General features: G+C 45.6%; 1 protein-coding gene and 1 non-coding gene across 3 annotated transcripts in view; both read right to left on the bottom strand.

Annotated features, from left to right (window-relative positions):
• Positions 1-188: 188 nt before the first annotated feature.
• TPT1 (tumor protein, translationally-controlled 1) overlaps positions 189-25,555 on the bottom strand; it is a 31,335-nt gene continuing 5,968 nt past the window's right edge. For both annotated transcript variants that reach the window (XM_033948740.1, XM_033948739.1), the window contains exons 4-6: positions 21,326-21,431; positions 12,967-13,083; positions 189-391 (exon numbers count right to left, since the gene is read on the bottom strand). In XM_033948740.1, the coding sequence (XP_033804631.1) occupies positions 389-391; positions 12,967-13,083; positions 21,326-21,431 (226 nt within the window). In that variant the 3' untranslated portion in view covers positions 189-388. The remainder of the gene's footprint in view (positions 392-12,966; positions 13,084-21,325; positions 21,432-25,555) is intronic.
• LOC117363231 lies at positions 446-575 on the bottom strand. Its single transcript, XR_004540005.1, has one exon. It is a non-coding gene; the product is annotated as a small nucleolar RNA SNORA31 (small nucleolar RNA).

The following is a 25,555-nucleotide window of genomic DNA, read 5'->3' as shown; positions in this document are numbered from 1 at the left end:
CAAATGTCCCCTTCATGTTCTCTTAAGTCTGCATGTTTCCATTCCTAGTCCAGTCTGGTTACTTCCGTCCAGAGCCATCTCCCACAGCAGAAGTGAATTTGGCTTGGAGAACACTTGAGCTGCATGTTACTCCAGGTGCCTACTGTTTCACAGAAGACTTGCGTTTAAAAAGTTAAAACCACGAGGCATTACAAATAGGCTTATACACATTTTATTACCATCCTAAATGACACTTTAAAACAATGCCTCCACTCAATGCAGTCAGGGTCAAAATAAAAGCTCAAATATCAGTCCACTTGAAGACATTGCTCAGTCCTGGTGGTATGTGGATGAGGAACAGCAGCAGCCAGTTATAATTGGTGATCCAGAGTAGTCTTCCTCAAGTTTGTTACTAGGGAAAAACACCACAGAAAATATGAGTTTCAAGTTAACCATGGCTCTTTGAAGTTGTATTCCCCTATTCAATCTGGGCTGTCACAAGTAGACAGGCAGAAAGCGCGTGGAATTTTATTCTTGCATCTTTGTGCAAACCCAAAAGCAACAGTAAATTGCTCCAGGTCTATCAATAGATGCACTAATTGCCAAACTACTTTAATCTGAAAATTAGTTTACTTCCAATACATGGATGAAACCAGTCTACAATGCTACAATTTGCATCACGAAAAGACCCAGACTAGGTATACAAAATCAGTCACTTTTAAACTTTAATTATAACTTTGTTCTAGTTCCCATCAGCCTAGCTTTGGCTAAGGTTTTCTCAGAAAGCATATACACGAGACAGCAGTTACAGTACTGTACCATACTGACTCCTAAATTTTAGAAAGGGTTTATATCTCGTATTTAAGCAAGCTGTCACTTCAGGCTTTACCCCCACACCAATAATGCACTTTAATGTTGGAAGGAGTGCTCTGTCTTCTGCCACCCTCCTGCTGCCTGTGAGGGAGGCCGAGTCTATACAAGGCCAGCACTAGCACTAGATTAACCAACGCAGAGCCTTCAAGAGTCTGCTCGTGAGGCCCTGTTGGTACCGCCCCTCCAAAGCAAATGGGTTAAAGTGGGTGGAGCTGACAGGGCCTTCCTGAGCACATGAACATGAAGGCTCTTTGTTGAAGATAGCACCGGTGCTGGGCCCTACACAGAATCCAGATTCCAGGTCAGGCAGTGGTAGGACGGCAGAAGGAAGGTTAGAGGAAGAAAAATGCTTGACTTGCTGGACTGAGGGGTGTGGGAAAATGGAGAGAGTTGGTAAGGTTGTTGTGGAGAAATGCTGGACATGGATGATGGGGAAAAGATATATGTAGATGGAGAATAGGAGGTTAGAGGAGGGAATGAGGACGTGTTCAGGAGGATCCATGGATCTCTCCCTCTCTTTCCCCACTCCCTTTGCAGCAAGGGAGAGAATGAGAGGGAGAGACATGTTGCCAATGGGGGTGGAGGAGAGGGGGGGGGGGAAAAAAAAAAAAAAAGTTGGACTCATGGAGGGACAGAGAAAGATGTTGGTTGAGGAAGTGAATGAGGTTTGGAGGAAGCATGCAGGAGGCAGGAAACAAAAATGTTGGATGCATAGTCAGAAGGAAGTGCAATCAGAAACTAATAAAATCACCAAACAAAGGTAAGGAAAATGATTTTATTTCAATTCAGTGATCGAATTGTCAGTTTTGAAAATTTATATCTACTGTCTATATTTTGCACTATGTCTATTTTTTATAGCTGTTCCCGAGGTGACATTGCATATTTTAAAGTCATCTCCTTGAGTTCTTCGAAAAACATAAATAATTAACAGTGTGCTTTGTATTTAATTTTGTGGCTACCATTGTTTTGTTAATAAAATTATATTGTGTGTATATGAAAAATGAATGGAAGAAATTGCATTAAAATTAGTATTATTGTTATGGGGGTGGGGAAGGGGCAGAGCTTGGGCAGGGGTACTTGGTTGATTTGCAGAGACGAGCAACGAAGCTAATAAAGGGCATGGAGAACTTGGAATATGAGGAACGACTTAAGAGACTGGGATTGTTCTCCCTTGAGAAGAGGAGACTGCGAGGGGATATGATCGAGACTTTCAAAATACTGAAAGGAATCTACCAAATAGAGCATGATAAAAAGCACAGTTACTTACCGTAACAGGTGTTATCCAGGGACAGCAGGCAGATATTCTTGACTGATGGGTGACGGCACCGACGGAGCCCCGGTACGGACAATTTTAGAGTGATTGCACTCTAAGAACTTTGAAAGTTCTAGTAGGCCGCACCGCGCACGCGCGAGTGCCTTCCCACCCGACAAAGGCGCACGGTCCCCAGTTAGGATAAGCCAGCTAAGAAGCCAACCCGGGGAGGTGGGAGGGACGCAAGAATATCTGCCTGCTGTCCCTGGATAACACCTGTTACGGTAAGTAACTGTGCTTTATCCCAGGACAAGCAGGCAGCATATTCTTGACTGATGGGTGACCTCCAAGTTAACAAAAAGAGGGACGGAGGGAAGGTTGGCCATTAGGAAAATAAATTTTGTAAAACAGATTGGCCGAAGTGTCCCATCCCATCTGGAGAATGCATCCAGACAATAATGTGATGTAAAAGTGTGAACTGAGGACCAAGTAGCAGCCTTGCAGATTTCCTCAATGGAAGTAGATCGGAGGAAAGCTACAGACGCTGCCATAGCTCTAACTTTGTGGCCCGTGACAGAACCTTCCAGTGTCAGGCCCGACTGAGCATAACAGAAAGAAGCGCAAGCAGCAAGCCAATTGGAGAGAGTGCGTTTAGATACAGGATGACCCAACTTGTTAGGATCAAAGGACAAAAACAGTTGAGGAGATGATCTGTGGGGCTTAGTACGTTCAATATAGTAAGCCAGAGCACGTTTACAGTCCAAGGTATGCAAAGCCTGTTCACCTGGATGAGAATGAGGCTTTGGAAAAAATACAGGCAGGACTATGGACTGGTTAAGATGAAAGTCAGACACAACCTTAGGAAGAAATTTGTGGTGTGTACGGAGAACCACCTTATCATGGTGAAAAACAGTGAAAGGTGGATCGGCCACTAGTGCATGCAGTTCACTGACCCTTCTGGCAGAAGTGAGAGCTATAAGGAAGACCACTTTCCAGGTAAGAAATTTGAAATGCGCTGTGGCCAAAGGTTCAAAAGGAGGCTTCATTAAAGCGGAAAGAACCACATTGAGATCCCAGACCACAGGAGGAGGCTTGAGAAGTGGTTTCACATTGAAAAGGCCCCTCATGAACCAAGAAACCAAAGGATGAGCCGAGAGGGGTTTTCCATGAATTGGCTCATGAAAGGCAGCAATGGCACTAAGGTGAACTCTGATAGAAGTAGATTTAAGACCAGAGTCAGACAAGGAAAGAAGATAGTCCAACACCAGTCCCACTGCTAGAGACATGGGATCATGGTGATGTAAGAGGCACCAGGAAGAAAACCGAGACCACTTCTGTTGATAACATTGGAGCGTGGCCGGTTTCCTGGAAGCATCAATGATAGAGCGGACAAGCAGAGAAAGAAGTGAGTGAGCCGAAGTCAGCCCGAGAGATACCAAGCTGTCAGGTGCAGAGACTGTAGGTTGGGATGCAGTAGGGTCTGCTGATGCTGAGAAAGCAGAGAAGGAAACAGTGGAAGAGGTATGGGTTCCCTGGAACTGAGTTGAAGTAGAAGGGAGAACCAATGTTGCCTGGGCCACCGTGGAGCAATGAGAATCATGGTGGCTTGTTCCCTCTTGAGCTTGAAGTGTTCGCAGCATGAGCGGTAGAGGGGGAATAGCATATAGGAAGAGACTGGTCCAATCCAGGAGAAATGCATCGGGCGCCAGACGGTGAGGAGAGTAGAGTCTGGAGCAAAACAGGGGCAGCTGATGGTTGTGGGTAGCTGCAAAAAGGCCCACTTAAGGAGTGCCCCATTGAGCGAAAATGGAGTGAAGAGTCGAGGGATCGAGAGTCCATTCGTGAGGTTGGAGAATTCTGCTGAGATTGTCCGCTAAGGAATTCTGTTCCCCTTGAATGTAGACAGCCTTCAGGAATAAGTGACGAGCTGTCGCCCAAGACCAAATCCGTTGGGTTTCCTGACACAACAGGCGAGAGCCCGTTCCTCCCTGTTTGTTGATGTAGTACATTGCAACTTGATTGTCTGTGCAAATGAGTAGTACTTGAGGAAAGAGAAGATGTTGAAACGCCTTGAGGGCATAGAACATCGCTCGGAGTTCCAGGAAATTGATGTGGTGTTTCTTTTCCTGGGCAGTCCAAAATCCCTGAGTTTGGAATTCGTTCAAGTGAGCTCCCCAGGCGTAGGGGGAGGAATCTGTGGCGATGACTAGTTGATGAGGAGGTAGATGGAACAGCAGACCTCTGGATAGATTTGAAGATGTCAACCACCAAAGAAGCGACTGTCGAAGAGACGAGGTCACAGATGTGTGTTGTGAACAAGGATCCGTCGCTTGGGACCATTGGTTCGCTAAGGTCCATTGAGGAGTACGCAGGTGGAGACGTGCGAAGGTTTGACATGTACTGTCGAAGCCATGTGCCCCAATAGCACCATCATGTGATTCGCAGAAATGGTAATCTGTTGAAACACCTGCTGACAGAGATGGAGGATGGCGTGAAGGCGGTTGGATGGAAGAAACGCCCTCATCAGAACAGTGTCCAGAACGGCTCCAATAAATTGAAGTCGCTGGGTCGGAATGAGGTGAGACTTGGGTAGATTGATTTCGAACCCTAATAGTCGAAGGAAGTGAATGGTCTGATTGGTGGCAAGCAGAACCGCCTGAGGGGAATGAGCTTTGATCAACCAGTCGTCCAGATAAGGGAAGACTTGAAAGTTGTGAGAGCGGAGATAGGCCGCTACCACAATCAGACATTTGGTGAATTCCCTGGGAGAGGAGGCCAGGCCGAAGGGTAGCACTTTGTACTGATAATGATGTTGATTGATGAGAAAGTGCAGATATTGCCTGGACGTCAGATGGATAGGAATATGTGTGTAAGCGTCTTTGAGATCGAGGGAGCATAGCCAGTCGCCCTGAGCGAGAAGAGGGTAGAGGGTGGCAAGAGAGAGCATTTTGAACTTCTCCTTGACCAAACATTTGTTGAGATCTCTGAGATCTAAGATGGGTCTGAGGTCTCCGGTCTTTTTGGGAACTAGAAAGTACCGGGAGTAAAAACCCTGACCTCGCTGATCTTGAGGAACTTCTTCGATGGCATTGAGAAGAAGGAGGGATTGAACCTCTTGAGCGAGAAGGAGGGACTGAGACTTGTTGGAAGCAGACTCTTTTGGCAGGCCTAACGGCGGGGGAGTCTGAAAATTGAGGGAGTAGCCATGGGCTATGATCGAGAGCACCCACTGGTCGGTGGTGATTACCTCCCATCGAGAGTGAAAAATGGTTAATCGACCTCCTATGGGCTGTGGAAGAGGACAGGAGGGAGGGAGACTGGCAATGCCCAGGAGAAGGGAGTCAAAAGGGCTGAGTCGGCTTAGTCTGAGTGACAGGCTTTATGGTAGGCGGCTGTTGCTGACGTGCTTGTTGGTGCTGTTGCCGCTGCCTCCGAGGTTGTGGAGGTTGAGGCTGAACTGGCCGAGCAGAAAACCGCCTCTGATATGATGGCTGCTGTCTAAATGGACAAGGAGGAGGAGGCTTCTTTTTATTTTTCAGCAAAGTATCCCACCTCGTCTCATGGGCAGAGAGCTTTTGAGTGGTGGTATCCATAGATTCTCCAAAGAGCTCATCACCCAGGCAGGGAGCATTGGCAAGGCGGTCCTGGTGGTTCACATCAAGGTCGGAGACTCGGAGCCATGCCAATCGTCTCATCGCTACAGACATAGCCGTGGCTCGGGATGTGAGTTCAAAAGTATCCTAGATGGACCGGACCATGAACTTCCTGAGTTGTAGGAGACTGGAAGTGCATTGTTGGAATGCAGGAAGCTTACGGTCAGGAAGATACTTTTGAAAAGAAGAGACTTGCTGAATCAAATGTTTCAGGTAAAAAGAGAAGTGAAACGCATAATTACCTGAACGGTTGGCCAGCATTGCATTTTGGTAAAGTCTTTTACCAAATTTATCCATGGCCTTTCCCTCTCTGCCAGGAGGGACAGAGGCATATACACTAGAGCCTGCCGATTTTTTGAGGGTGGACTCCACCAGCAGAGATTCATGGGACAGCTGGGGTTTGTCAAACCCTGGAATAGGAATCACCTTGTAAAGCGATTCCAGCTTCCTAGGGGCTCCTGGAACGGTGAGAGGAGTTTCTAAATTTTTGTAAAAAGTTTCCCTCAAGATGTCATGGAGGGGTAACTTTAAAAATTCTTTCGGAGGCTGGTCAAAATCCAAAGCATCAAGAAATGCTTTGGATTTTTTAGAGTCAGACTCTAGAGGGATGGAAAGGGTGTCCGACATCTCCTTAAGAAACTTGGTGAAGGACGAGTGCTCTGGCTTACCAGCAGGATCCTGCACCGATGTAATATCCTCCTCCGAGGAATAATCTGCCTCGGTACCGAGGGGGTCATCAGAATCATCCTACAAATCAGGGTCCCGTACCGATGACAGACGGCCCTGAGAAAGTGGGGTAGGTTTGGTATGCTTGGTTTTGCGTACCGATTTACCAGACCTCATGGACACCGTACCGGGTGACTGTACAGCAGTACGGGTGTCAGAGAACGGCACCGGCTCCGAAGTCGAGTAAGCAGTGCGTCGAAGAGACTTCGGTTCCGCCGAGAGAACAGGCATAGAAACAGATTTTTGCGGTGCCGACAACGTCGATGCTGACAAAACAGGCTGTTCGACGATCGGCACCGAATGCTCAGTAGGTACAGACACTGGAAGGCTCGGAGTCAGCAGAGCCGGGAGCAAGTGTTGTAACTGCTCCTTAAGCTGGACCTGAAGGATGGATGCTATTCTCTCATCCAGAGACGGTCCCGATGGCACCGGTACCGCTTTTTTCTTGCTCGGTACCTGCGGTGCAGCTCGACGCTCAGGCGAAGTCGATGCCGATGAAGAGGCAGTGACTTCAATAGGAGCGGAGCGTTTGCGAGGCCGGCGCGCAGTCTGCAGAACTTGGCTCACTGCTTGTTCGACTGGCGGGCTAAGGACAGTAGGGGATGGCTTCTTAGCCTGCTTACCTACAGGGTGCGACACCGAGGATGGATCTTGCGGTGTCGAAGTCACCGGTGCCAATTTGGAGGAAGATGATGGTGTTGATGCCGGGGGAACTTCCATGGCGGCACCGATAAGAATTCGCTGTTGAATTTGGCGATTCTTTAGAGTTCTCTTTTGGAGAGAACTGCAGCGGATGCACGTTTCTGCCCTATGGTCCGGACCCAGACACTGAAGGCACCACTTGTGCGGGTCGGAAAGGGAAATAGGACGTGCACACCGCTGACACTTCTTAAAACCCGGTGAAGGGGGCATGAAGGGAAAAACGGCCGTAGCAAAATCGAAGCCCGAGGCTTCGATGGTGCCAACAGGCCCCGCCAGGGCTGACCGGAAAAAAGTCGAAAAAAATTGACTTTTTTTTTTTTTTTAAATAAAAGAAAGAAACGATGAGGTGAATAAATCACGACAAGAAAATAACGCGCGAGCGGGAAGGCGAGAAAAATTTGAAAAAATTTTCCAACAGCAGTTGGAACACGCGTCTTCTTAGCTCCGCGGAAACTAAGAAACTGGGGACTGCGCGCCTTTGTCGGGCAGGAAGGCGCGTGCGCGGTGCGGCCTACTAGAACTTTCAAAGTTCTTAGAGTGCAATCACTCTAAAATTGTCCATACCGGGGCTCCGTCGGTGCCGTCACCCATCAGTCAAGAATATGCTGCTTGCTTGTCCTGGGATAAAACTATTTACAATATCCAATGTGACAAGGACAAGAGGACATGGACTAAAGCTAAGGGGGGGGGGGGGGGAGGAAGACAGGTTCAGGACAAATATCAGGAAGTTCTGCTTCATGCAACGAGTGGTGGAAACCTGGAATGCTCTCCCAAAAGAGGTAATTGCGGAATCCACCGTTCTAGGGTAAGTTAGATGTACACCTCCTTATGAGTGGCTTAAAGTGACATAGGTAAGGGTAAGCTAGATGTGCATCTCTTATGAGAAGCGCAGAGTGATATGGGGACTAATACTATGCCAGGGTACACCTGGCGGGGCCTCAGCGTGTGCGGATCGCCGGACTTGATGGACCTAAGGTCTGTTCCGGAGATGGTACTTCTTATGTTCTTACTGCTTTAAACAGTATAAGGGTTACTTTTGCTCATCCATTAAGACATTTCATTTCAAGTTTGGATTCAGAGATCTTATTGATTAACTATAGTCTATATCTGGCCACACTGTGGAAAATGTTTCAGTGCGATCTCCTTACTGCCTACAAGCTTCATAGGATATTGGTGGATTTGAAACCCCTGATGTGCTTAGAAACTGACAGAATGACTTACATTATCTACATCTACTGATCTATATAAAATAGTCTCAAATCCCCGAGTAATGGATGCAGAGCTCCACAAACGCCAGTTTTGTGAGAGATTCATCAGGCCTTATTACTCAGTTTTATAGAGGTATTGATTTTCTTCAACCAGAAATGCCAAGCTCCAAATTTTTCTATGCTTTTTGGGACTGCCCTTCTGAAATTATGCACTTTCGGGCAATTGTTAGCTACTTGAGACTTGATGGATTCAGATTCTACTGTCAGCAGCAGGAAGGTGACGTGCACAGATGGGTTAAGCACTGGTTGGCAGTCAGAGTGGGAGGGTAGGAGTGAAGGGACACTACTCAGCCTGGAGAGAGGTCACAAGAAGTGTTCTGCAAGGGTCAGTACTCGGACCGCTGCTGTTCAATGTATTTATTGATGACCTAGAAAAAGGGACAAAGTGTGAAGTTATAAAATTTGCGGATGACACCAAACTCTGTAGCAGGGTAGGAACAGTAGAGGACTGCGAAGAATTACAAAGGGATCTAAACAAGATGGAGGAGTGGGCCAACAAATGGCAGATGAGTTCAATGTGGAGAAATGCAAGGTCATGCTTGTGGGGCAAAAGAACCCGAGGTTCTGCTACAAAATGGGGGGGTTGGTACTGGGGGAGAGTAACCTTGAAAGGGACTTGGGAGTGCTGGTGGACACCACAATGAAACCATCAGCACAATAAGCAGCAGCGTAAAGGAAAGCAAACAGAATGTTGGGTATCATCAAGAAGGGTATTACGATCAGAACGAAGGAAGTTATCCTGCCGCTGTATCGAGTGTTGGTGCGACCGCATCTGGAATACTGTGTTCAGTACTCGTCGCCGTACCTGAAGAAGGATATGGCGATACTTGAGAGGGTCCAGAGAAGAGCTACACTTATGATAATGGGTATGGAAAACCTTTCATATGCAGACAGGCTAGAGAAACTGGGGCTCTTCTCCCTGGAAAAGCGGCGACTCAGAGGAGACATGATAGAGACGTATAAGATCATGAAGGGTATTGAGAATGTGGAGAGGGACAGATTCTTCAGCCTATGGGGAACTACAATAACAAGGGGGCACTCTGAGAAACTAAAAGGGACAGGTTTAGAACCAATGCCAGGAAGTACTTCTTCACTCAGAGGGTGGTGGATACCTGGAATGCACTTCCGGAGGGTGTAATAGGACAGAGTACTTTACAGGGTTTCAAAGAGAAATTGGATATATTCTTGAAAGAAGTTATTGAGGGATATAGATAGGGAAGATATAGGGTACAGTTAGAACAGTGGTTCCCAAACCTGTCCTGGGGGACCCCTAACCAATCAGGTTTTCAAGATATCCCTAATGAATATGCATGAGAGAGATTTGCAAATAATGGAAGTGACAGGTATGCAAATCTCTCTCATGCATATTCATTAGGGATATCTTGAAAACCTGGCTGGCTGGGGGTCCCCCAGGACAGGTTTGGGAACCACTGAGTTAGAAGGATAAAGATTAAAAAAAAAAAAAAAAGAGGATTGAAGGGATAGAGGGGTACATATAGAAGACTACTACGCAGGTCCTAGACCTGATGGGCTGTCTTTTCAGATAAGTTTTTTTTTGCTAGTCATTGGTTATGTCTCAGTCTGGTAAGGAAAAAAAATAAAAATAAAAATAATAATTTACATGCATGTCGTTCTGTGGACATCAATAGACCCCCCCCTCCTTTTTGAGACTGGTGCAATAGATTAATGGAAAGAAACATTACAGTGATATTAGTACAGCTACCTCCTAAATAGAAGAATTTGATTTGGGATCAATAAGTGCAATCTTTCTTCCAATGCCTGTAATCTTGTGCTTAATTCTTTATAGTTGTAAGATGTAGATAAGTGGCAATTTGCCTTTCTGGTGGAGTGCGAGTGGATTTATTGTCTGTGGTGTGACATAAGCAGCAAGTCTCACTATTAGTTTTGGCTATTAGTAGTGTCTTAAGTTTATTTTCTGCCCAATTATGGGGGCAATAGGAAAGTGTAGGGGGTTAGTCATATTTCCTTGTTCAAACCAAGGATTAGATTCACCAAGGCCACAGATCTGATACAATCCGTGGCTGGAGGGCTGATTCATGAAGCACCCTCATGCAAATGAGGGGCAACTGTAATCACGCTCTCCAGCGATCCTGATGCATACACAGACCATCTTTGCCTGTAGATGATCTGCGCATGCTCACCACCAAACTTGAAACTTTTTTTGCTATAGGTGTTAAGAGCTGGACACTTTTGCGAGCCCATGGTTTTAAACTGCATGTTGAAAGCGGGGCTGCACCACAGGTTAAAACCACAGAGTCGGGGCAGAGAGCAGGGTTTTTCCTCAAGCGACTGGTCGTTACCAGTTGCTTGTTTTGGATCGGCCAGCCCAGTCAATGTGCTTTCTTTAGTTTAGTGAATCACATCCTTCCTATGTTACATGCCATTTCCCCTCATTTGCATGCGCAGATCAAAGGATGATAGGCCATGAGGTTAGTGAATCGGGTCAGAGGATAATTGGGTCACAAAGTGGTCGGGACACGATCGGTGTCCTTAGTAAATCTAGCCCCATGAGACTTATTGTACTACTGTGTATTGCATTTATTAATAAAAAGATTTTAAAAATCACAAGTGGATTGTTTAAACTGCAGATCTTGGGAAAAACTATTTGATTAAGTGCAAAATGTATATTCCAGTGTTTCAACTGTGGTACACATATCCCAGGGAGAATGTGGGACGCCTGGGATCTCTCCCTGCCTGTCCCACTGCTGAAGCCACCGTCAACAGCCACCCGACATGTTCCATTCCCACCCCTGCGACTGCATGCAGCCAGCCTACAAACCTTCCCCCCAACTTCAATTCTGACATTGGAAAGAAGGTTCCAGCTCAGCCAATCCTGGGTAGCATGGTCGGTGAGGCAGGGAGAGAGGAAGAAAAAGTTGGACTCGTGAAGGGGCAGATGTTGGCTGGAGAATGGAATAAGGTCTGGAGGAGAGGAAGCATGCAGGAGGCAGAAAGAAGGGAAGAAATACTGGACGCAGTCAGAAGGAAGTGCAACCAGAGACTCATGAAATCACCAGACAACAAAGGTAGGAAAAATAATTTTATTTCCAATTTAGTGATCAAAATGTGTCAGTTTTGAGACTTTATATCTGCTGTCTATATTTTGCACTATATTTGTCTATTTTTCTATAGTTGTTACGAGGCGACATTGCATATTTTAAAGTCATCTGCCTTGACCTCTTTGAAAACCCCCCTGAATATAAATGATAATCATTTTCTCTGCGTACAGTGTGCTTTGTGGTTTTATAATTTTGTGGTTACCATTATCTATATTACAATTAGTACTATTATTATGGGGGTGGGCAGGGGTACTCGGTTGGTATTTGGCTTGATAAGGTTGAGTACAATTTGCCACATTTAAGGTCATAACAAATTAATTTCTATACTGCAATACCATTAAGTTAACATGGCCAAAACTCCACTTTGAATCTCTTCAGATTAAGGCTAAAGATGCTTGGAGAAGACAATGCTGAAAGGAGATCTCTCTTCACTCTTAATTTTATAGAGCAAGTAAGTGCATTCACTTTCAAGAGCCTGGAACACACTCCCCAAGTTACTAACATTAAAAAATTGTTTAGTGCATGTATAATTAATATCTGCAATTTGTTACTGGACAATATAGTAAAAGCAATTAAGAGTAGCTGTGTTAAGGTTTAAACAAATTCATTTAGAGTCAAATAAGCAGTGGCCTCTATCTGGTCTTTCCCTGGGCTTAGGCAACTGAAGTTTTGGCATTTTGTTAGAGCTTGCCACCTGAATTAGCACACCCGTGATAGAGTAAGGGAAGTGCTAAAGTCTTGTCACTAGCCCAACCAGGACACTGACATCTTTAGAGCCTGCAACCTTGCTCTCTATATTCTGCCCCTAGGCCTACCTACCTAATTAAGACCGTTGTGTCTTGAAAAGCTTAAAACAGCTCTTAACAGGCAATTGCAGTGGTAGCAAGCTAGTTGCCTTTTCGGCACAATGCTGATACCAACCCTCAACAGCTGCACCTAGAGACAATGTTTTCTGATCCAGAGTCAGCTCCCTTCCAAATAGTACTCCTTTAGACAGGCTTATACACCTTCTCACTAAAGAAACAAGTACTCATCTTTCTTTAAACCATATAGCCTTAAAACTTGATGCACACCATGTGCACAACTCTGCAATTTGTCCAGTCTTGCCTTTTTAATAAGAGCCAAGGTAACAGATGAAACACTTGTTTCTTTGTTGGTGACAGCCAGCTCAGGGTATGAAATCAGAAGCTAAGATTTTACATCAGGATAAAACCTGGCACCAAGATTTTCTGGGCCCCAACACAAATTTAGGACCATAACCTCCCCTACCAGGTCTCGCTTTTGCCCAAGTGCTCTTCAATATAAAATTAAATTTTATTCACCTAGAAAAGTCCCCACTTTCAGAGCATTGAATTTTCCAGGAAAGAACAAAAGATCCCTATCCATTTATGTACTGAACCATTTAGCTTCCAATACAATGAATCATTACTTACACATTTTTCAGCTTCCAGTCCATCTACAAAGAAAATCATATAAGGGGTCACCCCATCCTCACGGTAATCCAATAAACCCACCATACCATCAGGATTCATAGATTCACCTGTGAAGAACTATATATAAAAAAAAGACAGACAAGTTTAGTTTTTGCTCACATCAATAAAAGCAGAAACTGAAGGAATTCTATGCAGGCACTGGTGGTTTTCTTCATCCTTCCCTGCAGAAATCAGTGGCAAACAGCTGTTCACTTCTACTTTCAAGTTTATACCACCCATCCTATGGACATCTGGGTAGCTTGCAAAAAAAAAAAAAAAAAAAAAAAAAAAGGGGGGGGGGAAGGAAGGAAAACTTAAAAAAATAAAAAATAAGATAGGGAGAACTACAAAAAAAAAAAAAAAAAATAGAAAAGTAATGTCTACACGATTGCTCTAACTGAAAAGGGAAAAGAGACTACCTATATGCGTCATATGAAGAGAAGTTGTTTTTTTCCCCAAAATCTATCGAAAATTTTTCCAGAACACAATTCAAACAAGAGCAACAGCATTTTCCCAGCAAACCACCCAGACCCTCCCACAAGCCCCACATCCCCATTTCAAAGCAAACACATTAAAGCAGACTGAAACCTTGACCAGTTAACCCCCCCTCTCCCCCCCTCACTCCACCCACACCAACAGAACAGTAAACAGTTTTACAGCTATAACCAAGAGGAGTCAGACCTCCTGGCAACAACCATCCCAGATTTTATGATGAGGAACCAACCTCTGATGGCATAGCACCGTTAAACATTAAATGTACATAATCCAAACAACAGAGTTAAGTATCGTCGCTCAGGAATAATCATGGAACACCAGTGTTTAGCCAATGCCAGGCGGGCCACAGTGCAAACAAAAAGGCAAAATAATTTCCCAAAGGGGTATAAGCCATTATGGGTGCATTAAGTAAAAAGCATTCTTTCAACATAGGACAGTGTTTCTGGGTAACATGATCAAATCAACTGCCCCACCATATTCCAATAGGGCTTATCGCAGAACATGTCCTCCATATGTGCTGAAAAGACCTCAAAAAGCCACAAGACCTCCAGCAAAAATTCTCATGATCATAAATCTGACAGGCATTGAGGATCATATAGCATTGGTAATACATTTTGTAGCCATTTTCAATTGAGGTGACAAGTGAGACAAGAACCTCCCCGCCCCAAACACACACATCTAATATAATAAAGCCCTAAGCGCGCATGCGCACTCCTACCTGCGTGCTCCCGTTTTCCATGAGCTGTAGGGACCCGCAGGTAGGAGTGCGCATGCGCGCGGAGCCTGGACGCAGCGGCTCTTGCAGTCTGAAGGATGTGAACTGGCCAGGACAACGTCGGAACAGACTTTAATTGCTGCCTCCCAGGCTTCTCCTCCTGCTCTGGCTGGGCCCGCGTAAAAAAAAAAGAAAGAAAAACCCCCCATAGCTCGCTTCGGGTCCGGCAAGGGCTGCGGGTCCTGAAACCTTCCGATTCTAGCAGCGTCTGCAGCACTCTACACACGCTGCTTCGGGGCCTTCTACAGGAGAAGAGTTCATGATTCAATAAAGAAATCCACTTTGTTCCCAAATCCCATTTTTTCTAGAACCCCAAATAGGAATTTCCAGCTGATCAATCAAAAGCCTTCTCGGCGTCCAGAGAGTACCAGCAAAAGAAATCCCTGCTGCTAAGCATGCCACATCAAATACACCACCATTTTAATATTGTCAAGTGTCTGACATTGGCAAATACATGTATGAGCTTTGGCAGCACTGCCTGCAGCCGCTGGGCCATAATCCTTGTGAAAAGTTTAATCAGTGTTTAGGAAGGATATCGTCTGTAAGATTCACAAGCAGTACTCTGCTTTTCTGGCTTGAGTAATAGTCACCACCGCCAACCGCCATATCTGCAGTAGGCAAGAATCCTCCCCCAAGCAATTGAAAACCTGTACCAATATGGGGGCCTTTAGAAGTTAAAAGTAAAGCCATCCAAACCTGGGGAAGTACCTGCAGGAAGGGCTCCAATCACCTCTGCCATCTCACTGAGTGTGATCGGAAGGGACAGCTGTAGGCGGTTCCCCCTCAGAAATAGCAGGGAGTGGAACCGGCACTAGGTAAGTCTCCAGCTCAACTGCTGATAGTGTATCCCCCCCCCCCCCCCAACGACAGTAAATTTCCTGGAAATAATCATGAAAGCCACCGCCAATGTCTGTTGAAGAGGTCAAAACTCTCACATCAGCTGTTTTAATACAAGATATGCGATTACAGGGGAGCTTATTTTTTTTAAGTTTGTGGGCTAGAAAATGGCGAGGGTTATTACCAAATTTGAAATACATTTGCTTAGTTTTCTGAAGCAGCAAGGTCACATATGCTAGTTCCAAGGCTTGCAACTGACTAATGCATGCTTCTTATTCTGCTCAAGGGGAGTCAACTGTCACCTCTTCCTCAGTTCAAGGGCCTCTCTAATACCCCGCTCCTTCAATGATCTCAAACATTTGTTTCGTACCGATAAAGCGATCACTTTGCCCCACACTATTGCTTTCATAGTCTCCCATAACCCCAGCTTAATATCCTCTATCATTAAATTCCAAATAGTTTGTAATAGCTTTAGAGAGAATTTCCACATTAGCCGGATCCAGGAGTAAGGCATAATTGAATCTCCAAGGAGGCTTTAGATGAGATTCTCCCAGGCCTCTAATTTCTTATTATGTCCTTCCCTCATTTACTGAATTACCTGTAAACCATGGTGAGCTCTATCTTTATGGAGATATGCAGTATACAAACTTAAGGTTTAGTTTACCAATAACACAGGAGAATGGTCTGACAGTCCTGTTCACCATTTGACAGGATCAATGACTGCTCTCTCAACCACAGATCAATGTGAGAGTAGGAGTAGGAAATAAGTATAGACCCTCCTCAACACAAGTCAAAGATCCCAGTGATGCAGGAGACCAAAAACTGGTCCTATCCCAAGTGCCCGTAATGAATCTTAGGAGTGGAGTTATCTAATTTGGGTTCAAAAGTTAGGTTAAAATCCCCACGAATTAGTAAAGTTCCTTCCAAATTCTTCCGAATACAAAGTTCAAGTTTTTGAAAGAATGCTCCCTAGTTTCACTGGGTGCATATACATTAACCAAAGTAAACCAGTGGCCCCCAATTTTGGACACCAAAATCTATCCTCAGTATTCTGAATCACCTTTTCACAATCAACCTGTACCCCTTTGCAATATCAATCCCCCTAGATTTTTTTATTCCCTTTATTGGAAGCCAGATAGATCTCTAAGAATCTGGGATGTCTCAAAACATATTTGTGATGGGGTAAAAAATGGGTTTCTTGAACAAAAGCAAAGATAAATTATGTTCTTAGCTGCTAATTTTTTTCTTTTAGCCTCTCTAGACCGATATAGTTCTTTACTAATGACCAATAGGTGGAGACTGAGACCAAACTTTGGTCATAGTATATTAGCTGAAGCTCCCTCTTAGAAGCCAGTCTGCCAAATAGCCAAGCAGAACTAAGACGACTGATATGGAACAGCAATAACACTCAGAACAGGAGAAAAACATAGTAACGCTATTGGAAAATGCATAGAACCAAAATCCTATAGTGAAATATTCCCACAGCTCACCAGAATCACTGTTCTTGTATCTCCCCAGCCCTAGAAAAATACTAGAACCCACAGAAAAGCAAATCTTCACGCTAACAAAACTCACAATCACCACAGGAAGACAGATAGAGTAGGGAGCTGTACTAGTCTAGAGAAGCTAAAAGAAAATTAGCAGGTAAGAACTTAAATTTATCCTTTTTTGTCGCTCTCTAGATCGGTACAGTTTACTGAAGACTAAAGCGAGCCAAACTCCAAAAAGGAACAGGAAAATCCAGCCTGTGCCTTGGGCAACCACCTCTGAAGCGGATGCATGTGTGCCAGAGCCCCTCTCACCATATCCAGGGAAGACACCATTGACCCCAAGACCTGGAGAAAATCCTGCGCCCAAAGACCCGGGACAACATGAGGAGGCAAAACTGTGCCTGCAATTTGCTCATTCAGGCTTCTGAGAGAAGACCTTCCCCAATGAGGTGTGAAAAAGAACAAGATATTCCAATTGCTGAGAGGGGACCAACACGGGTGCTCTCCTGAAAAGACTTTGCTCAAATCAACCAACAATCCAGGTAGGGGTGAACCAGAATGCCCTCCTTGGGCAAAGCTGCGCCACAACCACCATAATCTTGGTGAACGTCTGCGGGGCCATGGCCAGGCCAAAAGGATGCGCACAAAACCGATAGTGCTGTCCCAAGATCAAAGTGAAGGAACTGACGATGAGAGGCCCAGATCGAACATGCACGTAGGTCTCCATCAGATCGAGAGAAGTCAGATACTCCCCCAGCTGAACCACCAGAATGACAGATCTCAGAGACAGAACTTTGAGAGCCCTTTCAGATTTAGAATGGGCCGAAGAGTCCCCTCTTTTTTGGGCACCACAAAATAGAGTTCCTGCCGGTGCAATATACCTAGTGGGCACTGGAACCTTGAGATCTAGCAATCTTTGAAGTGTCTAGAAAACGATCCAGCAAGGAGTGTGCTGAATCACCTCCAGGACCCACCGATTGGATCGGATGTGATCTCTTCCCACTGTGGATAAAACTTGCACAGATGAGTACCCACCAGAACCAGAGGAGGTAGCTGGCAAGGAGTCATTGGGAGGGATGGGCAGAAGGACAACTGGCTGAGGAATTCCCAGCTCCCCAGTGGGCCCCCCAAAGGACTGCATGTGCTGAAAGAAACGGCCCTGGGAGGATCTGGAGGCCGGAAAGGAAGTGGCCCCTCAACCTGGGCAGAGCCTGTGGAAATCATGCAAACATCCTCGAGCTCGCGCCACCCCGCAACAGCGGCCTAGCTTGGACCTCAGGCAAACGAGGAACTGTAGAATCAGTGAAGTCTGGACCAACTTGTCCAAATCCTTTCCAAACAAGAAACACCCCCCAAAAGGGGAAGTTTGTCAGCTCAGCCTTGGGTGCTTCATCCACTGACAACGCCTGAAGCCACAGGGTACGGTGAGCAGCCACCCCTAGAGCCACAGACTGGGCTGAAACCCACAAGAGGACATACCAGCATCAAAAAGATAAGAAGCACACAACTAAAACTGTGCTACTTCGTGCTTCACTAAGACCCAGTTATCAGACTCATGGTTAAGGATATGCACAGCCCACCAAAAAAAACAAGTCTGAGCAACTGGACCACCACATGTTGCCGCTTGAACTGCCAGGGCAGCGACAATCAAAACTCTGTATAAGGAGGAGCGACTCCTTACGCTCTGCAGGGTCCCTCAAAGCAGAGCAACCTTCAACAGGCACATTATGCCGCTTCATGATGGCCGAGAGCACTGCATCCACAGCATGCGTCCGGGAGGGGAAACCGGCGGGCCATAAAGCGTGCAGGGCAAACAGGGACCCTTCAGCACCCAACACCGTGCAAGGACAAACTCCCAAATATCCTGAAGCCCAGGAAAAAGTACGGGAAGCCAAGCAGATCATCTGTATTAAAGGGTCCACCACACTCTTCTCGTCTTTCTTAAAAAGAAACCAAGAGGAAACTAGAAGGCTCAGCTCATGGAGCTTGTCCCGCTGAAAAGCACGCACCAAATGCATCCATGCCAGAAAGTAGCGCAAAATCCGCCACTAGTGGAAACTGTTCCCCCTAGAGCAGGGATCTCAAAGTCCCTCCTTGAGGGCCGCAATCCAGTTGGGTTTTCAGGATTTTCCCAATGAATATGTACTGAAAGTAGTGCATGCACATAGATCTCATGTATATTCATTGGGGAAATCCTGAAAACCTGACTAGATTGTGGCCCTCAAGGAGGGACTTTGATACCCATGCCCTAGAGGATCCTGGAGGTCTCCCAAAAGTCCAGGTCATTAGCAACAGAAGTCTGCTCCTTCTGGGGGGAGGGAGGGGGGGGGGAGAAAAAAAAAAAAGTATCCCAAGAGACCCTTAGGCGCTGGGAGGAGTAGAGGGGGACAAAAATGTCACTGAATGGGGTCGAACTATAGAGTATGTTGAGGGCAATAAACCACCCCCACCCATCCCGAGACCCCTGGGGCAGAAGCGGGATCTCCGGCCGCATTAAGAAAAGCCATCCATGGAGGGGGGGGGGGGGGAACCACCACACACCAGAGGGGGAAAAAACCCCCAACAAAACAAAACACACAACCCTGGCACAGCAGGGGACCCAGCAAAAAACCTGTCACTGTCACCAATACAGGGGCGAGGTCACCTGAAGCTACAGAAAGACGGAGGTGCTTCCCGCCAAAAACAGAACCCCGGAGGACTGCAGCGTCTGAGAGGCCTGAATCATCCTAGTCACTAAAGTAGGCAAACCGGCAGCAGCGGTAAGGGAGTCCCCAGCAGCTGGGGAACCTCCTATGTAGAAGGTGGGGAAGCCTGGGCTTCCCCACCGTCCATTGCCGACTCGCAAGACACTTGGAGGGAATCCCTGGCCACCGCACCCAATGCTGATGAGGACTGCCCTCCGCTCTGGCCTGGCCTGCTTACACAGGCCGCTAGTGCCTCCCGTCTGGAGCGCAATGATCACTTTTCCCCCTGCAAAGAGCTCATTGCGCAATATGCAACTTAGCTAGGAGAAAAATGCCTGTTAGCAGAAAAACACAATAAATTTAAAGGGAAAGTACCCTTTAGACTGGCACAGCCTCAAGACTTGTGGGTTTTTTCCCAGAACAAACTTCACTGACTCTCGAAGCCAGAGGCCTGACCGATATTGGTGGCCAGACTGCCAGCTGAGGCACCGCTACAAAAATTTGGGGAGGTGGAAGAAGAGGGGGGGAGGGACCCAACTCGAGATCCATCGGGTTTGACACTCCCAAGGTCCGGACCCCCCCCCCCCCCCCACCTGGACCTGTCCAAGTTCCATCCAGCACCAGAAAGGAGACCAGGAGCCCTAAACAAATTCCAACAGTTCTAACAAAGGGAACTTAACAGTACAGCTTCCTATCTGCTTGGAGACTGAGGAAGACTGGTTTCTAAGAGGGAGCTTCAGCTAATATACTATAACTAAAGTTTGGTCTTGTCTCCACCTGCTGGTCACTAGCGATGTGGAATCGAGAAGTCAGACAATTTCGGGTACCTAGAGTGAGTCGAAGGATTCATCTACCGACTCCACAGCCCTGCTGGTCACAGTAAGCTATTACCCATCAGTAAATAACTATACCGGTCTAGAGAGTGACAAAGAATATGGGCTTTGAAGCATAAGTTCCCGAAATAACAGATGTCTCTTAGGCCCAACATAAAGTCCTCTAGCACTGATCAATAAGAGCCACAGCTCAGACAATGTACCCATTAATTAAAGACAACACAGCTGCCATAAGAAGCCTAGCAGACCCCAATTGGCACCCAAGGTAGGATAAAAGACCCCCTGCCCCACCAGTCCCGGTAACTGTGGCTTTCCAACAATCCTCTCCCACACCCACTCTCCCACCCTCTCCTCCTTCCATCTTGCAGTCCTAAGGTAGACCCCACAACCCACCAGCCCCACCCTGGTTTCAGGTCAAAGGTTCTCCACCCAAACCACCATCATTCACAGGGTGCCTTACATCCACACTGCTTTAATGTGCAAAATTAAACGCTGGCAATGGGGGAGCTGAATTAAGGCTCGAGCATGTGCAGCTCCGCGTTCAACTGCCCATCTTGGACGGTGATGTCACTTCCTCCAAAGAGAAGTTTTTAATGCAGATTTAAATTTATCTAAATAAGGTATGAATTGCAGATAAGATGGCAAAGCATTCCAAAGCTAGAGTTGACAATAAAGTAGAGATAGGTGTGTGTGATGAACACTAAGCCCATCTGTCCATTTGAACTGCATGAGACTCTACAGCCTCCATAGTTCAAATGCAGTTGTTCACCTCTTGGTGTTGCATCAAGGAAAGGTGTGGTGGAAGTGTACTGGGGTTAAATTGCTGGAAAAAAAAAAAAAGAGCAAAGGGGGTGGTTGTCAATGGAATATGTCCCTGGAAGATATGACTTGAAGGAGCCTTTACTTATACTATTAACTAGATTAGTAATGGTTAAGTCCTAATACTGGATCCAGCTTAGTACCAAGTAATGTTTGTTCCTACTTTAAGGAAAAAAAAGAGGGACTTTTACTTTGACAGGGTACCCATTTTTTTCCATTCAATGCATGTTTTCAAAGACTAGAGAACTTAAAATAAAATCAGCATTGGAATAACCATGCCCCCAAATGTTTTTAATATAGGTAGCTTTGAAGGATAGACATCCTGCCAAGATTTTACCATGAATGATGGTGCTTCCTATATATAGAAGTTAAAAATAAAAGCCTTACTTGGAAGTTTTTGAAGTTTGAAAGAATCTCTTTGACTTTATCTGCAGCTCCCGTCATGAAAGGTTTTACTCTGTCTGGATTTGTCTTTTCAAGTTTGGCTTTGATTCTATTAAAAAAACAAAACAAAAAAAAAAACAAACACACACATTTAGCATACAGCTTTATACTACCATATTATTCAGGAACTTTACATTAGAGAATGACACGGTGACAAAATTCATCACCGTTCATGTCCCCGCGGATAACCGCAGGAAATAATCCCATGTCATTTTCTAGTGTCTATTTCAACCTCGGTCCTTCTACACCAGCATTCTTCAAAGCAAAGCTTGCGGCCAGTGGTTGTGCCCAATTATACTCCGATTCATTCCTCTCTCCTTAAAGAATGACATGAAGATGGTTTCCCGCGGGGATGAATTTAGTCACCGTGTCATTCTCTACTTTACATCACTTATACTGCACCTCCCCCCAATCCAAGCAGCCTTTGATAATCTTCTTTTGTCACTGGAGGATTCAGTACTCTAGGTGTTCCAATACCTTCCCGCAATCCAGGAGTTGCAGAAATCCTAACACTTTTCTGAGCACATACTCCTCCTACCTTAGAGAGAGTTAGAGCCCCCTGCAGTTCAGTCCCAAAGCAAAGAAACATACTTGAACAAATCCATGAAAGGGGGTAGTGGGGAAGCTCCTCAGTAATACACAATTTCTGAATTGGTCTGTTCTGCAAAAATGAAAACAAGCAATAAACTGGCACAAAAGCAACATAGAAAACCATTGAGGAGCAATGTAGAACTAACCTATTTGTGTGAAACAAACACTCACATGAAACAGCCTTTGGCAATATGCATACTCACATTAGAGCGAACTCCCACCAAGATCCGTCTACTGGCTGTAAGATCTTCAAGCCTGTAAGGAGAATAACCAAGGCAGAAAACCGATTCAGAACAACCGAGCTTACACAGAGGGCGAGTTGTACTGAATCCTCCAGGGACTAATAGAAAGAAGATTATCGAAGGTGAAAACTTAAGTCTTCAATTCTGTTATGTCTCTTCCGAATTCAGTACTCTAGGTGATGCACCAAAGCAATGCCAACATCTAGGGAGGGAGGAAGAGCTTGCCTGCAACACTCAGGTCCCATAAGTGGCATCAGAGCAAGCCACCACATCCAACCAGTTAAACCAGGTAAGGATATGAAGAGAGGACCGAGTAGCCGCCCTGTAACTTTCATCTGGATGAAATTAAGCAAGACTCTACCCACAAAGTAGCAACACTTCTAATAGTCATGGAAATGGCCATACAAATCCATTGAGCAATTGGACAAAGATGGACAGCCAAAAATCATTAGTCCTCTCCAAATAGTGGAGAAAGACTTTTTATGTTCAAGTTGTGCAAAATCTGATCCTTTCGCTCAGAGCCTGTGGAATGAAACAAAGGCAGACAAACTTCCTGGTCGATATGGAAGAAAGAAACCACCTTCAGAAGAAAAAAAAAGGTACAGTATGGAGAACAAATTCCTGTGTCCATGATTCTGATGAAGGGTTCCCTGAATGAAAGCTTGAAGCTCCGAAAGATGCTGTGCTGAGACAATGACAACCAGAAAGAAAGTCTTGATCATCAGATCCAAAAAAGAGTTGCATCCTTTAGTGCAGTGTCTCAAACTTTTTGGGATCTGGCATCCTAAATAGGAGCAAATGTTTTTCATGGCACATTACAACTGAAATTATAAAATTGCAAAAACCAACAAAATATTAAATTTGAGAGATTTATTTAAAGTTCTTTAAGCTATGTATGGGTAATTGTAACAGTGAAACTAAAGTAGATAGAATAGAATCTATAATCAATGCAATGGATGTGTGTTTTTCATTGCAAATTAACTCAACACATTCAAGAATCGACAAGCAAACACATTTCATCACCCACCATCTGCGGTCACTCTTTTTTTCAATTTAATTTCTTTCAGAGCTAAAAATCTAGGTTTGCAAAGATAAGATACAAAATGGTAAAGCCTTGATTGCTTTATTGCTCAAGTTAGGATAACTATTGCATAAAAAATAAAGTTAACTTGCCATTAGTTTTCAGTCAAAGAATGATGCTTGTCTGGACAATTGTATTCTTACACACACATGCTCATAACATTGACAAGATTCTTGCATATGCCACATACATGTCATCTATTCTAGTGTATAAAGTAAAATTCTGGAAATCTCATGGCACACCCAGAACAGGGCGCACCACTGTGCCGTGGCAGTTTGAGACACTGCTTTAGTGGCTTGAACAGAGCTTCCACAAGACCCTATATAGAACGATGTTGATTCCACAAAGGGAAAGGATGACGCAAGGAAGGCAGCAAAGTGCCCCTATCAGAAACCTGGTCACATCTGGATGAACAGTAAGCAGACTAAAACCCCTGCGTGTCCTGAAGCACGAAAGCCCTGCTACCTGAACTTTAAGGGAGGCCACCACTAAACCCTTATCTAAACCTGGCTGAAGAAAGGTCAGGACCACTGAAATTGTCCACTCAGTCTTTGGCATAAGAAGCCATTGTTGAGGGTTTCTTTGACTTCAACAGTGTCAAGATAACTACACCTCAATGTTGAGTGCTCAAGAGCCAAGCTGTAAGACCAAAGTGCTGCGAGTTCTCCATGGGCACCAGACCCTGAATGAGAAGGTTGCAATGAAGAGAGTTTGAGCTTCCTGTCCCACTGAAGACAGACAAGGCCAGTCTGGAGCAACTAGAACCACGAGGCCAGATTGTGTTGCTATCCAGCCAGAGGCCACGGAGGGAACACAAAGGAGCTCTTGAGCCGAACCGGGATGAACTAAGGTGTTGAGACCTAAGCTTCCACGCTCTGTTCTTCAACTGAAGAAGTGCCGGACTTTCAAGTTCTCTGCTAAAACCATCAAGCCCAACTAGGACTAACCCCAGCACTGAATGATCAGATGGAACGCTTTATGCAAGAGGGACCATTCTCCCAAGTCCAGGACTTCTCAACTGAGGAAGTCTGCTTGTACATTGTTGACTCCAGCCACATGCACTGCTGAGAGAGAAACAAGATATATAAAACTCTGCCCAGCAAACAGCATGCCACCTTCCTGGCCCAAGGGAACACTTCTTGTGCCCTGTTTATTTACATACATGACGTTGTCTGAGAACACTCGCACTGCTTGTCCTTCCAGAGAAGGCTGGAGAGTGAGTAACTCGAAGCTCCAGGTGACTGATTGACCAACACCTCTGACAAGGAGTTCACTGCCCCCGAATAGAGCAGCCCCTGCAGTAAGCACCCCAACCCAACAGACTGGCATCAGTCATATGTTATCCACTCTGAAATCCAAGAAGCTTGCCCTCGCAGAACGCCTCCCCCTGAAGCCACCAGCGCAGACTGCTGCACATTAGCTTCAAACTGGGATGTGGCCTCTGAAAGGGGTGACATTGTTGAGACCAAGAGAGAAGGGACTCCCATAGAGGGCGCATGTGCACTCTGGCCCAGGGGACCGCCTTAAAAAGGAGGCTAACATGGACCCCAGCATCTGCAGATAATGCCAGGCCATAGGAGCAGGGGTAGGCAATTCAGGTCCTCAAGAGCCGGAGCCAGGTCAGGTTTTCAGGATATCCACAATAAATATTCATGAGATAGATTTGCATCTCAAGGAGGCAGTGCATGCAAATCCATCTCATACATATTCATTGTGGATATCCTAAAACTTGACCTGGCTCCGGCTCTCGAGGACCAGAATTGCCTACCCTGGTCTAGGGAGATATCTGATCTGCTGCTGAACTTTGTCTGCAACACATGACCCTTCTAGGTGTCAAAGAGAAGGCCCAGATACTTCAAGGTCATGACGGTGTCAAGCTGGCTCTTCTTGAAATTGACAAGCCAACCCAAGCCCCATAGCAGAGATACCATCTCCACTGCACGTTCACACTCCTGTAGAGACAGAGCCTGGATCAACCAGTCGTCCAAGTAGGGATGCACCTGGACACTCTGCCTGCAGAGAAAAACCGCTACAACTACCATCACCTCGGTGAAAGTACGGAGAACTGTTGCAGAACACCAAAATGCAGAAACCAGCAATGCTCTGGAAATATTGGAATATGGAAGTAAGCCTCTGCAAGATCCAAGGATGCTAGAAACTCCTAAGGACGGACAGAAGCAAAGACTGTGCACACTGTTTCCATTCAGAAATGAGGAATCCACAGGAAGTGATCAATTGACTTGAGATCCAGAACAGGCC

Source organism: Geotrypetes seraphini, chromosome 6 (genome assembly GCF_902459505.1).
Source record: "Geotrypetes seraphini chromosome 6, aGeoSer1.1, whole genome shotgun sequence".
NCBI lineage: Eukaryota > Metazoa > Chordata > Amphibia > Gymnophiona > Dermophiidae > Geotrypetes > Geotrypetes seraphini.
This window is presented reverse-complemented; position numbering and strand designations above follow the sequence as displayed.